Source organism: Cibotium barometz, chromosome 64 (genome assembly GCF_041138505.1).
Source record: "Cibotium barometz isolate CiBa-2024 chromosome 64, ASM4113850v1, whole genome shotgun sequence".
NCBI classification, from domain to species: Eukaryota; Viridiplantae; Streptophyta; class Polypodiopsida; order Cyatheales; family Cibotiaceae; genus Cibotium; species Cibotium barometz.
In genome coordinates, this window is record NC_141109.1 from 10925594 (window position 1) to 10941341 (window position 15748).

At 38.6% G+C, this 15748-nt stretch overlaps 1 protein-coding gene across 2 annotated transcripts; it reads right to left on the minus strand.

Moving 5' to 3' along the window:
* Nucleotides 1-3691: 3691 nt before the first annotated feature.
* On the minus strand, nucleotides 3692-7490 carry LOC147603307 (uncharacterized). Of its 2 annotated transcripts, XR_015265644.1 has the most exons (3): nucleotides 6906-7490; nucleotides 5761-5866; nucleotides 3692-4523 (listed from the first exon to the last, which is right to left on the minus strand). XR_015265644.1 is itself a non-coding variant. In XM_086796867.1 (2 exons), exons 1-2 carry the CDS (start codon nucleotides 7450-7452, stop codon nucleotides 5859-5861), a joined length of 555 nt encoding a protein of 184 aa, XP_086652993.1. In that variant the 5' UTR covers nucleotides 7453-7490; the 3' UTR covers nucleotides 5505-5858. The 2 variants fall into 2 exon arrangements, 1 of the variants encoding a protein (XP_086652993.1); XM_086796867.1 differs by lacking the exon at nucleotides 3692-4523 and having other exon boundaries at nucleotides 5505-5866.
* Between the last annotated feature and the right edge of the window lie 8258 nt (nucleotides 7491-15748).

Genomic DNA, 15748 nt, shown 5'->3' on the forward strand with positions numbered 1-15748 from the left:
GACCTAGGGTGTGTGAATGATGAGTCAAGATTATCCCATATGTGATGTTATGGGGCGAATGGGTGCATGACTATGTATAAAAGGGAATTCCCTAATGTAATGCAATCAATGTAAGATTTATGCAAGTGTTTCTCTCTTGTGCCTACTTTGCTTTTGAGTTCACTTAATCTAACTAGTATCACACACATATCATTATCATGATGGTTCCACTTAGGCTACACCCACCATAGCCTTCACCACTCCACCATTTCCACCATAGCCATGGTGAGCTTGATCCGTAAATCTTATCATGGTATCAAAGCTCTGGGTTAGCTCTCTATTGCTCTCATTGCAAGACTAATCATCATCATTAAGCTTGATAGTTACATATTATCTTTATCTTATCTTCTTTCCCTATTGGCTCTCATTTATAGAGCTTAGTGCTCCTTGTAGCCTTCACCATTTCTCTTCAAACCTTGGAAGATTCTTTGGTACACCATGTGGACTCCCTCACCATGGCATTATTCTAGAATCGCTTCGTACGGCCCAAATTGGACGCATCTTCCTCGACTGCAAAAGAATGCTGACTCTCCCATTGTACTTTGCATTAGCTAAATTCCTCTTAGAGAAGCATTCTATACCTTATGAGAAGCTTTGTCACCAATCCGCAACTCATTTGAACCTCTATGCACGCTACCACATAGCCAAAAGACTACTTCAGTTTTTTTGCTCAATCCGCAAAATTGTTGGTTTAGAAAGTACTCACAAGCTTAGGTTCATCTTGCCATCAATATTTGATCTTTTTTTTAACTTAGACCAGTTCCATAGGCTCAATCTAGCCTTCTGCCTGACCAGTGTGAACTCACACACCCATAATTGGAAGTGACATTTAATCCACACGCATCACTTAATATAGAGTTTACACATGCACTTCTCTAAAAATAATTCTTTTCATTAAAAAAACATCATGCAAAACTTTCACATAATATTTATGAGTTCCATATGTCCAAACAATAATCACAATCACATGTCATAAGATCACACATCATTGTCACATCATCAATACATATCTCCTTGCACCACGATTGTGATCCTCAACAAGACGACACCCACTGAAAATCCCAATCACTCCTAAACCTTACACAAGGCTCATATTCACCGTAGTCATAAAATCCCAATACCCAAGGAGCCACTTTAGCCAATCATTACCGATCCAATTTATGTCGTAATCATGAAGACAAGATTGTGCATGAGGATAGACATATTGTTCTGCATGGTGAAAGCATGATGTGTAGGTTATATCGATGATTTCTTCCATGGAACTGCGTCTAGCTTTTACTAAGAACGTGATTGAGCAGTTGTTTATGACCATCATTATATTCCGACAATTATCAGCTCGACTTACCCACGATAAGTCCTCATCTTTACCTCTAATGATTACATTTACAATTATTTTTGAATTTTTTTCAACTTTCTATTTTTCTTAACCATTCCATTTTATAGCCAACAATTCATCACTATAAGATTTATGCTTCTTTTTCTAGTCTTAATTTATTTTTACCAAAACCTTGAAAAGACAAAGTTTATATTCTAAATCTATAAAATCATGATGGGTTTTTTACATTTTTGAACTAACTTATTAACATCTTGATCTTAGTGTTGCAATTTATTTTGTAGAATCAAAGTGAATCTCAGATTTATTCGATTCAATTTAGGCATTACTCATTGATCTCTGAGTCTATCCAAGGTAGTCCATGTCCATGAGAACCTCTGAGCCATGCTTGATCAACCTCTGAGCCATGTTCGGACCTTTGAGTTTACTTCGCAAACCATGCTACTTTTATCGAGGTTAATTGTGTGTTAGAGCCAACTATGTGCGTTAGTATAATTTTGTCAAAATTAACTGTGTTAATCGACTATGTATGCTGACAAGTTTAAACCAAGATTAACTGTGTTAACTAATTATGTACGCTAGTATAATTTCGTCAAGATTAACTGTGTGGGTTGACATTTTTAGTTTAAACCAAGTTTAATTGTGTGTTCATCATCTATATGCACTGGTATAAGATTGTCAAGATTAACACTGTGTTAATCACCTATGTGCATTGACAAGAGAGTATGCTAGTCATAACCTCTATGGTTGAATGGAAACGCTTATGCGATCATTGCTTACACATGGAAACGATTAATTTGTTTAATCACCTATGTTCGCTAATATTTATAGCTGAAGACAATTGCTTCCTCAATTGGAAGGACTATAACAAAGGTGAGATTTTCTAATATTTTATTGCTAATTTTTGTTAAAAAAAACTTGTGAAGCAAGCATGGGCAAAAATAGCCTTGTAATCTATTTTTGAAGATATTGAAAACTATAAATACTCACGCAAGGATGCTTTTCACACACTTGGGATACCTAACCCTATGTTTTTTCTCTCGCAATTGTATATTGTTATGCACGCTTCCTCCTATTTTCTGTCACAGCTCCTTAATCATACAATTATTCATCACAACTTTAAGCTAGAGTTTTCAAGTACATGGTGAAAGTCTATTTGAGGTCAAATTACATAGCCTCTTATATGAAATTCATCATCTTGATGCTTATTAATCTTATGATCATAACTCTAAAATTTTTGAACTTTTTTTTCTCTCCTACAACTTGACAATCATATGCATATATTAAATTCCACCATAGTCTTGCTAAGGTATAATCCCATTTCTCCTTAAGAATTATCTCTAGAATCAATCTTCATATGACAAAATTCCTATCCTCTTTTATTTAGTTCTATTTTTCTATTCTTTCTCTATTCGTCTAACTAAGCCTTGGTCATTTTTGGACAATTACTTTAGCAAAGATAATTTAGCAAGATAATATAAAACTCTTAATGAAAAGTTGCTACAAGTTTTTTATTTTTAAATGGAATAGTCTTCTCTTTTGAAAAAAACAAGATTATGCATTTCCTAATATATTTGTAACTAGAGGAATTCGACTTACTCGAAGTGTTGATTGGAGAGTTGTGATGTCTCGTTGTGAGCGTGCAATGATATACAATGCTTTCGATATGAATATGGTGCATATTACTAAAACGGCTCATTGGATATTGGGATTTCACGATTATGCTAAATCAACAATATGTGAGACTTCTCCATGTGTTTATCCTAACAAGATCTTGAAGTGATCGGATTCAACAATGGGTGCCATCTTGTTGAGAATCACATTCATAGTGCAAGGATATATGTGATGATGATCTAACACTAATATGTGACCTTTATGACATGTAATTCTAGTTACCATTTGGATATATGGAACTCATAAATGTTATGTAAAAGTTTTGTATAATGTTTTGTTTTCATGCAAAGTTATTTTCAAAGAAATGCATGTGCAAACTCTATTAAGTCGTGTGTACTGTGGATTAAATGGCAATTCCAAAGATGGATGTGCGAGTTCACACCAACTCCATAGGTCCAATGGTCAACAAAAGGCTAGACCCATTGGATTGGACAAGGCTAAACTGAGCCTATAGAATTGATCTAAGTATAAAAGAATCAAACACTAGAAAGTGGATAGCAAGGTGAACCCGAGCTTGCGGATACTTTCGAAAACGAGTCCAAATTGTATTTCAAAACGGGTAACTTAGAAAGACTGGTCTAGATTAGAAGTCATGAAAAAGAATAAAGAAATTGCCTTAATAATCGAGAAGTCAAGACATCATGTTGAGCCTGAGAGTCACCCAATGTAGCTTGCTTGTGAGAATTATCAAAGAAAAACACCTAGAGAAATCATTCATCTATCTTTACATACAGATTGTTCCAATCAAACGGAGAACAGCTGGTAGGATAGCCAAGTATCAAGATATTGTGATATGAGGCCCCGTGTGAGCTGCTCTACCCTTAGTGTGATTTCCGCCACTAACAAATTGTTGTATAGATAGAGAGGTAGGGGTGTCACAAACCTTGGCAAGCACATCAACCACATTTTTTACCTACCATGCAAGTTCACAAGAAGCGAGGCCAATTTTACAATTGGATGGACCACACCTTGAGTGGTGCCCATACTCACATAGTCTCGGGCATACTTATCTATATCTTCATGTACATTCACCACCAAATCTAGATAGCGAGATCTATAGACTAATTGCACACCCCAAAAGTTGAATGACTACTAAATTGGTATCAAAATAATTGCCTCCAATGGCCGATGCATCTTGTCAACCCCCCTTACTTTATGCTTAATCAATTTACTGATGCCACCATCATTGGTATGCTATGTATTGAAGGTGACATGGCATCCATATGATAGAAAGAGAGAGTTCCAATGCTGGTGATGTACCACTCAATCCGTAGGGGCGTACCTTTCGGAGAGGGGGCTGCATCATGTACCACTACCTTGGGGTCACGTGCCAATCTTCTCAGCCTGTTCCAATGCAGTCTATAGGGTGTACTGCTGAAGGTGACTGGTATGCACACATTTCTTGATGGCTCTTGATGGTTTGGTGCCCCACAACATATGGAAGTTCCCAGTGCAAATGTGAGGCGTCCTACTACAGCTGCTTTGCACACATACCAATGGAATCAGCATGTACACTGCAGTGGTAGAAATTAAAAGTTTGTGCCCAATCCAGTCTTCAGAGCAAATAATGTCTATTCTGCATGCAACCACTTCATGCTCTAATGAAAAATGATGAAACCAAAAATACAGTAAGCAGCACTTCCATTTTATGCTTCATTGCCTTGAGTCAATCAAACCCTGCAAACAACCACCTTAAACTTCTTCATGCTCAGATTCTAAATGAATCTAAAATAGGTTCAAAAAGAGGGAATACGGGCATCTGACTGATTGAAGGTTGCATCTAAGATGATCCATTCGTGTGAAAGTTTATTTCCAACTTAGACTGGTCAAACACAGGAGGAGCGCCCGTCCTAGCCTGTCCATCACCAGTGTAGGCAAGCAGTGAGGAAGGTGTAATAAGACCACCTCCCTTTAAACACCCTTTCATCACCAAAAGTAGTTGTGGGACCCCATCGCAGTACTCTATTCTTTTTTTGTGTCAGCCGTGTCAACACAGCAAGAGTAGCATAAAGTGCACTTGTCAGACCTCCACAAGCTGATTGACTTAAAAGTGTGGCGCCCATTCCTGTCCGGCCAAAGTCGCTGCCCATATTCCATGCATCAATGGGCAGTATGTGAAGTCCTAGTCAACACACTGAGAAGCCAGTTGATTTTTTATGTGCAAGGGGGGAGTGCGCATGCAGCCCAATGCGCTTCTCTCATTGGCTGCACAAAAGTTTCATGTTGGGTTCCCATCCTGTGCGTAACCAACCTTGGAATAACGCAGGCAAAACATTCAGCATACATGCTACAGGGCTACCTGCAGGTTGCTCATCCACTATAATCTCTACATGATTACTGATGCTTATTCCAACAGCCCAAAAATTCACATTTTCGTTGCAATTCTCTCGACAAACGAAACCAAAAACCAAATGGCTAGAGCCCACCATATTGACCCTTTAACCACATCAAAAAAAGTTGGAAACAGCAGTGTTATAAAGAAATGCCCCCTTTTTGGAGCCCAGAAAACTCAATGACTGCTGTCAGAAGTACTTGCTAAGGCTTCTAAAAAAACTTCTTGTAGTGAAAATCCTGTAGCCTTGATGAGTGCAGAAAATGGGCTTATGCTTAAGATGACATGTTAATAATAGCTGAAGTAAAACTTCTACGCTACCTTAACCGCATGCATCCTTCACATATATGATTGAGAATGTACCGTACAGAACTGTACATACATGCCGTTGCTCTGACATGGTTAAAGTAGCGTGTCAAAATTGTTGAGGGGCAATTTGAGGGAAACCCTTCCATACATTCCATGAAGAGAATTTGAAGCTCAAGAATCTGCCAAAAAAACGAACAAACGAAAATGTGAACCAAAAGATTGTGGATTGTTTGTACTAGTTCTAACACTACTTGAGTGGTTTGCACTAATCTTAACCCCAGTTTGCACTCTAATGCTAACACTCAAAACGTTCAGTCAAAGAAATGTCATTTGACACTCGTATTTTTCATTAAAATGAATCGTAGAATTCCAATGCACTGCCTACTAATCTTTACCCTACTGCTAACTCTTAAACACAAGGATGCCCATTCTTTTTGTTCACAAGATGCAATGGGACTGCCGGATTGTGCTGACACGCAGAGGTGCATTACAGACGCCAGTCCCACCAGCCAATGAAATTGCTGGAGCCTGCACATGGGGACAGGCAGGCTACACAAAACCAATAAGTTCGATCTGCAGCCACAATTTTCAGAATGAAAACTCAAATGCCTTACCTGTTACGGACCCGATGCAATGAGAAGTATTAGCCGCATGTCCCCTATGTGTGTAGCTTGAGGACTGAAATTGCAAGCCCCCATCATAGAAAGTCTGCAGGCCCTGCCCAGCTCATGAGCAGGTAGCAATGGGCGAAGGTCTTGTCTAAAATGGGTGTTGTACCATTTGCCATAAAAGTTTGTTTATGGCGATGAGAAAGGCATTTGTTCATGAATTTATATTGTTTGGTGTTACTCTTAACCTTAACGTTGTTCATCACTACTAAGAAGATTGCTTTCTAGCCCTTTCTTGAGGAGACTTCTTCTGCATTCTGCCCTAACCTCACAGTTTTGAAGTAAGAAGTCCATTGTTTTTGTTGAACTAAACTCTGCTTTTCCACTGCTTGAAAAATATTGGTTCTCAGCTTGTTTGAAACAGATTTATTTGGCATGATGATGCCCAAAATCCACAAATTTGGTGCACAAATTCCAAATTTTGTGTTAATATTATCCTTGATTACAAGACTTCCTATGCTTAACAAGATTTTTACTTGCATCAAACCCTGATCGAATCAGAATCATGGCCTAGACAGGATGGATCAAATGCAAAAAGAAAAGCAAAAACCTGGAATGGGGGAGAGTCTCGAAGCGCCGGATGACTGGGACATGTAGAAATCCGGGTTGAGAGCCCTAGCGATGCCATGGACGACCACATGGTCATCGGAGTAGAGGTCCGGGGCCACAATCTCCTGCTCATCAACAAGAACGATCTGATCCGACCTGCTAACCCAAACTGTACGACCAGGCAGCAAGGTGGGAAGTGCTGATGAATCCCTCTGCAGGAGAAGAAGGTCCCTGTACGGACGGCGAGCTATAGCGATGTGGTAGGAGACTGTGTCCATGTCCTGCGCAGAGGGGAAGGCCGTAGCTATGGACTGGTTGAGGGGCAGGAAGATAGTGGAGGCAGAGGGCATGTTGAAGTGGTTTGTGAGGAGGATGAGGTTGAGCAGAAGGATCTGTGAAGGGGGCATTGGAGGGGTCGTGACGGGAAGAAAGGGTGTAGAAGGTGTTGGGGTAGAAGATGATGATGCTACTGCTGTTACTGTGCAGAGCAAGAAGATGAAGATGATGAACGGGGGAGGGGGCCATAGCCATGGAGCTATCGAGCTCATTTGAAACCAACAACAGTCGCTGCACAAAGAAATTCAAAGAATGTGGGCCTTTGCAAGTTTTTCTTTGAACTTCAACCAACCATTTTCTAATTTTTGCAGATATTTTAGGAAATTATAACTAAAACGTATTCAATACTATAGATTTTTTGAGTTTAAATAAATTAAAAATAAGAATCTTGCATATCCAGTGTGCTTATTTTACAAGCTTTCTATGAACACTTAATGGATGTGTGGTCTATTGTTGTGCCTCAAGATTGGTCAGTTACACTCACCAATCTTGCAGATCCATTGTGCTTATTTTACAAGCTTTCTATGAACACTTGAATGGATGTGTGGTCTATTGTTGTGCCTCAAGATTGGGTTGATGTAGATGTTGTGTTGAGTCGATGTAGAAAGCTGTTATTTATGTTTTCCCTGATGAAGATGATGAACGGGGGAGGGCGCCATAGCCATGCAGCTCTTGAGCTAATTTGAAACCAACAACAGTGTCGCTACATCAAAAATTCAATGATTATATGTCTTTGCAACGTGGGTGAGTTTTTCTTTGAATTTGTATAACATCATTTTTTCAATAAACCAAAAATCTACATTTTAAAAATTGTACAGATTTTGCACTTGTCACCCACATCAAGTTTTCTATTGATAGAAATCGGTATGTTGTATGCGTAGGTCACCTTAATATTCTTGCACCTTTTTTGGTCATGTCTCATGTAGCTGAATTATATATATATATATATATATATATATATATATATATATATGGCATGCATCCATGTCGTTCTCTATTCCTCATTTGAATAGCATGGCTCACTATTGTATATGTGGCCATACACATTACCTCGCCTATCTAATTGCATCCACCTTGGCTTGAATAGTGAGACAACCATTGGTTAACGAAGGCCAATGTCGAAGCATGCATCAATTGTCTATCAATCTAGTCTATAACAAGATAGACAATAAGTGTCAGAGTAATTAAGTCTATGAAGGTATAATAGCAATTAGCCTTAAAAACAATGATTGATGAGAATGGCTTTAATGAAGGCCAATGTTGAAGCATGCATTAATTGTCTATCAATCTAGTCTATAATAATTAAGTTCATTAACAAAGAAAATAAGCCTTTTAGCCACTAATCCCTTGCGTTGGGATCTAATGAAGCACTAATTTCCTCCACTTTTCCACTAATCCCTTGCGTTGGGATCTAATGAAGCACTAATTTCCTCCACTTTTCCACTAATGAACTTCATTAAACTGAAGAATTAGCATGTTCAGCTTAGCTTGCATCAAAATCAAAGTTAAATACTCGTCTCACGAACAAAAATAGCTGCCATTTTTGGAGGGTGCATGCAATGGCAACTAGGGTTTAACACAGAAGTGCATCCATCCTCTTTCTTTTTTATTTTATTTCCTCAATTACCTAACCTGCTTGGTTAGGCAGAGCAGCAGCCCCCCCCTTTGGGTGCATGGGCACCAAGTGAAGGGGTACCCCGACCCTGCTAAGGGCGTAAGGTGCCGGTTCCAACGCGTGCTAGCACAGAGCTCCGAGGGCTTCAGAAGCGAGCATTTACCCTCTCATCAACCATTACCCTCTTGGCCCCCCAGCAATGGACCCCAACAAAGAAGCACTAACGAGGTATGACAAAATGGTCAAAGATTTCATGGAAACGAAGAACTAGTCGGAGGACTCAAGAGGCAGAATTGAGGAGTTGAATCTGCTTCTGCTACATAAACAAATGGATGAAAAGAAAGAGACTTTCCATATGCCCCCCCGAAGAGGACATCATTGCTCCCCCACCAAGTAATCCTCCTTCCAATATTGCACAAGACTCCTTGCCCCCAGACATGGTGTAATCTTTGGAAAAGGATTACTCAGCTAGATGTCTTGTAGGATTACTGTTTGGTCCAAGACATCCTGTTGAGTTCTTAAGGAGCTGGGTAAGAGAAAATTGGACTGGTATTGGAATAGAAGTGGACGTCATTCAGGCCCTCCCCAATGGGTATTATATTTTTCTCTTTAAGGATTGTAACATGGCCTTAAGGTCATGGGATCTGGTCTCAGTTGATGTACAAGAATCTCTCCTTCTGTTTTTTCAGATGGTCTAAAGAGTTTAATCCTAATGGCCCCAAACCTTCTGCCTGCCCGGTGTGGGTAAAATTGCCCAATCTCCCTTTCTACTTATACCCATGGGTGAAGAAGATAGTCTCCCCCATAGGCAAAGTCCTTGGCCTGAGACCCAAGAATGATTATAACCCAGTCTGGCATCCCCAAATTCATGTGTAGAAGTTGATCTTGACAAATCTCTAATTGATGAAATGGAGATTAATTATGGGGAGTACAACATGCAATAGAAAGTCCTTTATAAACATCTTCCCAATGCCTGTTTCCATTGTGGAATGTAGGGACATGTAATTAGGAACTTCCCTATTAATTACCCTAACTTAAGAGTCCCTAGTCCCCCTTCCCCTCAAACTACCAACAGTAAAAGTTAGCAAATTGGTGGGATTATGTTATATGCACATTATGTGTGCATATACTAGGAGGCTAACCCACATTAGGCTTGTGAGCATGGGAGCATGGGAGCATGGGAACAAGCTCTAGTGGAGCATGGGTTAGGACTAACCTTAAGGGTTAAGGTTAGGGTCGGGCATCCAAGGGTCACACATGGGAAATGGAGAGTCAAGAGTCACTTGAGGGTCCTCCTATATAATAGGAGCATGGGGCACACTCAAGGGGGGCTTAGGCTATGGTCTCTTGATGTTATCTTGAGGCTAAGGCTATGTTATCTTGAAGCTAGGTTATGATATGATGTTCTCTTGTAAAGAGGATTATATCTACTCACCTACCATTTCACACTATAGGTACATGCTACCGGATTGGAGTTATACCTCTTGCTGGTATGGGGTGGTTGGGTGGATGAGTTTATGCCTGATTTATGCATGTTTATGCATAACAATTATCTAGAGAGATCTTAGGATTTTAACAGTGGTATCAGAGCAATCTCTAGTTAATTGTTGTTATTTTTTCTTTCTTATTGTAATTTTTACCATTTATTGAAGTAAATTTTAATATTTACTTTAAAAAAATATTATTTTGTTGATTTGTGTTGATGATTTGCACGTGGATCGTCGATATGGCGGTTGGAATGCATGTTACTACTATTCAATGGACAAATCGACGTTGCAGGAGAATTCTGTGAGTTTAATGCTATTTTTTGTGGTTTAAAATAAGCATTAATGGAAAGTTTTATGAAAATACCACATATTTTATTGTGGATATTTTTGGTAGAATGGATTCCTTAAATTTCTATAATTTTTAAGAAATTTTCCTAATTTTTAAGAATTTTTTTAGTATTTTTATGGTTGAAAATATATTTTTTATACATTTTTGAAGGTTTTTCCGCGTGTATGCCGTCAAACTTCTGCCGATTTTCTGTTGAAATGCAATAGGGAGCAGCATGTTGATGCATGAAATGCTCTCCTGTGTGCGTGGGACCCTCTTCGCCTCTCAATTTTGATTTTTCCTTCTTTTTTCCTCTCCTGCGTTGGGTGAACGTCTCTTAATAAGGATTTTTTTAATTAAACATTAATCATAATTAATATTTAATTATGATTAAATAAAATTTAATTTTTTTCTTAATCTTCATCTCTGATTACAGAGAAGGAGGGAGTGGAGAGAGAATGGAATGGAGAAGAAGGAGAGGAGAGAGTTCTTATGCATAACCCTTTGCAACAAGCCTTGCTTTATATCACTCAACACTATCATCGGCTTTATATTTAAGCTTGTAAACCCATTTCGTGCCAGTGGCCTTCTTGCCCCCATGAGGCAAATCAGACAACTTCCAAGTACCATTTTTGAGTAAAGCATCATATTCAGATTGCATAGCACTCGTCTATTGTTTTGATTCATTTTCTTCATCAAAAGAGATAGGTTCCTCTTCATTCTATAAATTGGACCTACATCAACATGAGATGTATGATGAGAACTTGCATGTGTTCTGCTATGTAAAGGAGTGGCCAATTTGTGGTCATGTAGTGTTTGCACCAGCCATTTTGGCATACTTTTTGACTCCTCAATTTCCCTTCTTTCCTCATCAATTGAATTATCCATATTTGCCTCATGAATAGGATTATCTGTGGACTAAAAAACATGCTTATTTTTAACCTATGTTGGCTGATTTTCAACATTCCTTTGAGTACCTAGATGCTTTATCTCAATGTGTCTTGCATTGAACAATGGAAGGACAGTGTCAAATATGTTATCCGAACATGAATTTTGCTATTTTTTACACGAAAGCAAAGACTAAATTGCATCTTCCACAAAGAAAACATCTCTACTCATAAGAATCTGCTTGGTAGCAGGATGATAGAGACGATAACCTTTACTTTCCGAGCTATACCCCACAAAAATACATTTAACCTTATTGTTAAGCTTGCTTGCAAATTTGCTCAAGCACAAGTACATAAGCAAGACAATAAAAAATGCATAAGTGAACCACATAGGGCTTTCCACCATTCCAAGTTTCAAAAGGTGTAATTGTATATAAAGCCTTTGTAGGATACCTGCTCAAAACATATGTTGCATACATGGCTGCTTCTAGCTAGAAACCATGAGGTAACTCCTGGCTTTTGATCATACAAGGTGCCATCTCCATGAGAGACCTTTTTTTACGTTTAGCTACACCATTTTTCTGAGGTGTATAAGGCATAGTACATTGGTGTTTTATCCCATGATCAACCATATATGCATAAACCTCCTTAGACATATAATTCCCCCCTCAATCAGTAGTAGGGTACCAATCTTACATGTAGAGACATTTTCCAACCATAGCAACAAAGTGCTTAAAGCACATAAAGACCTCCGATTTCTATTTCACTGGATATACCCAGGTATGTCTAGCATAATCATCAATGAATGTGACAAAATAGAGGTAGTGCCCTCATGGGACCACATACATCACTGTGTATAAGTTGTAATTTTTGGATAGCTCTAGTTGAACCATCTTTGGAAAATTATGTCTATTATATTTTTCCAAGAATGCAACCCTCGCAAACATGTTTGAAAGGGGCTTCAAGATGTGGCAGATTAGACACCATGTCATGCTTATGCAAATGTAGCAAACTACCAAAGTTTAAGTGACCAAAGTGTGCATGCCACAACTTAGCACCACCCATTGCCTTTGTGGCAGAAACTGCACGTATAGCATGCTTTTCTCTTTCATATGCATCTAGCCTATAAAGGCCATGAGATAAAGTACCAAAAGTAACAATTGTATTGCCATCACTACGATCATGAACAATACATCTGTGATCCACAAACTGAACCACTAAGCCAGCCTTAGTAATGGTAGAGACAGATAACAAGTTCTTCTTGATATCTGGTACATATAATACATCTGAGAGCATGATTGTTCCACCATTTATAGTAGTGAGAATAGTTTTACCAACTTCTTTTACATGATATGAGGAGATGAGGAGTTGTTTGCACATGTAATAGTGTTTCCTTGTGGAGTAGATTCAAGTGATGAGAATAAACTAAGATGAGAAGTAATGTGCTTACTAGCATCATTGTCAAAATCTCAGACATGTACATCTGTAAAATAGCCATGCATACATCCTTATGCGAAGGGTCAAAACTATATTGCACAATGAAAGCCCAATCATCATGTATATAGTTTGTAGATTATTTGTTTTTTACATTAGGTGCTGACGCATCAGCTACAACCATACCTGAGTCTTTCTTTTTCTCCTTCTCCAGCCGCTTCTTGCACTCATTAATGTATGACCAGATTTTGTGAAATAGTTGCATTTGCCCTTTTTCTTTGGCTTGTTAACTTCCTTGCATGCAAGCTTCCCTAATGACACTGATTTTGGCTTGACTACTTTGAGGAAAGGATTTACCTTTGCCTCTTTGTTAACTAGAAGCAAAAGCCTGATCTCCTATACATATGATAGATCTACTTTTCATGGATTGATCTTCTTGTAAGAGCATAGAAACCAACTCCTCAAACTTCAAGGCATTTGGATTGCCTTTTATTATGAGTCTGATGGTGGTAGATGCAAAACTTTGATACAAATCTAGTAATGCATTTAAGATAGTAGCACCAATGAACTGTCCAGATATAATTGATCAACATTAGCCAACTACTCCTTAAAATTTTTGATTTTTATAAGGAAATTTTCCATGGAGTCTTCCTCATTCATATGCTAAGACTCTAATCGATTACATAAATAAGAAACACATGCTTCATTATGTATCTCGTACACAATGATGCAAGTGCATCCCAAGCATGTTTAATGATCCTGCATGACCGATGTGAGGAATGATACTCCTCTTGATTGACAAAGCAAGAAATGCATGTGCATGACCGATGTGAGGAATGATACTCCTCTTGATTGACAAAGCAAGAAATGCATGTGCATGTGCATCTCTTCCATCCTACTTTATTTGTTCCTATGCAGGAGGTATGCTACCTTGTTAATGTACCATGTGAAATCGAGTCCGTATTTTTCACCCATGTGCTACTCCCTACCCTTCACCCTAGGTTGCATGTCTTCTTAAATTAGATCACGGAGCCCTTTTGGAAGAAGAAAGAGGACCGTGAAGTGTGAAGTACTTTGTTCTAAAGTTTTTTGGTTAGATTTTCATTCCAGGTGCATTTTGGGGAAAGGTAGCACGGTTTTCAGTTTTCTACAGAGATCTTTGAGGTCCAAATTTACACTATTCGTCATCAGATTCGGAATTAATATCATCATATCTACTAGAAGGGTGTACAAATACACATAAAAGCATCATTAGACACTCACCACATTGGATCTTTTCTACGAGCTACACTTCAACGACAACATCGATCTCTACATCTTATGAGTAAAATCTCTACTCACTTTACTTTGCATTTCTTTCATACACCTTGCTGGTCTCCATTGTTAGTGGCCTTATGCATCAAAGGATCACTTAACACTTAAAGATTGCATGATTACTTGCTTGGGTATTATCAGAAATGATAACACAGTGATGTATTTTGGATGCCGCTATTGAGGATAAGTTTGACGAGAACAACTACCCGTTATGTTCCTATATGATGCAACATATATTGGTAGCCAAAGGGCTATGGAATGTTGTGTGGTTGGTACTGAGAAACATCCTAGTTCCTTGGTCAAGTGTTAGAGCATTTTGGCTTGGGTAGTGAAGATTTTTTTTTTGGGTGCATTCATTTGGCCACTTTACATCTAAGGTTACATCTCTCTCTCTCTCTCTCTCTCTCTCTCTCTCTCTCTCTCTCTCTCTCTCTCTCTCTTATTTTTTTCTATCTCATGGTCAATACTTTGCTTGCTCATATTGGCAGCATTTACAAAGGTCACAAAATAAAGTATTAAATTACACATGTTGATGACGCTTTTGTTTCCAAAGTCAGTGTGGAGGCTCCCTTGATGAAGCCCACATCACATGAAAACACTTAGAAATGATGAGCACATGTGAACTACCCCCCCCTTGTTGAAGACTCTTTACACCACATTTAAAAAAAATACTAAGGGTTTCAACCCTTACAATTTTTCATAGCCATACAATAAATAAATCGTTATCTTTTTACAACAAACCATCGATTGTCTAAAGTTGTAGACTCCATCATCAAGTTGTTCTTTTTTCTCTTCTACTAGTTGTTGTTGATGTGTTGCAACAAGGGTGATAGAGATGTCTTTCTTGTTGTCATGTTCTGCTCTTGGGGGTTTTGTCACGGGTTGTAGTTTCCTATGGGTTTCTTGACTAGCTACCTTAAGAAGGGCTGCTATGATCAAAAAATTGGCGTCAATGCTTGCATCTACCTTGCAGCAGTCCTTGAGTATCTAGTGGCCAAGGTGCTTGAGTTGGCTCTGGTAAATTTTCCCAACACTACGTGCTCTTACCTAAGAAGTGTGCAGAGAAGTTTGAGAAGAGGGAGAAGCTTTATACGCACGAGAAGACAAAGATCTCTTGCTTCTCTCTGTGATACCAGAACTCTTTCTTGCTTCCTTTCTTCTTGCATTGCGCCAATGTTGCCCTTCTCTCTTCTTTAGAAATTTTTGCCACTAAATTGATTAGTCAAGAAGATCCACTTGGTGATGGTCACAATCTCCTAGGGATGCTTGATTTGATACTAGCTATGGTTATTAACCGAGAAGCAAGGGTCAATTCTACACTAAAACCACTCTTGTGTGTTACTCTCTTACTATGCTTCGTTGCATACAGATGATGTAGGTATACAAAAGGAGTGAGATTTGGTTAATGTGCAAGCCACTTGTTATCTACTTAAAGTTATAATC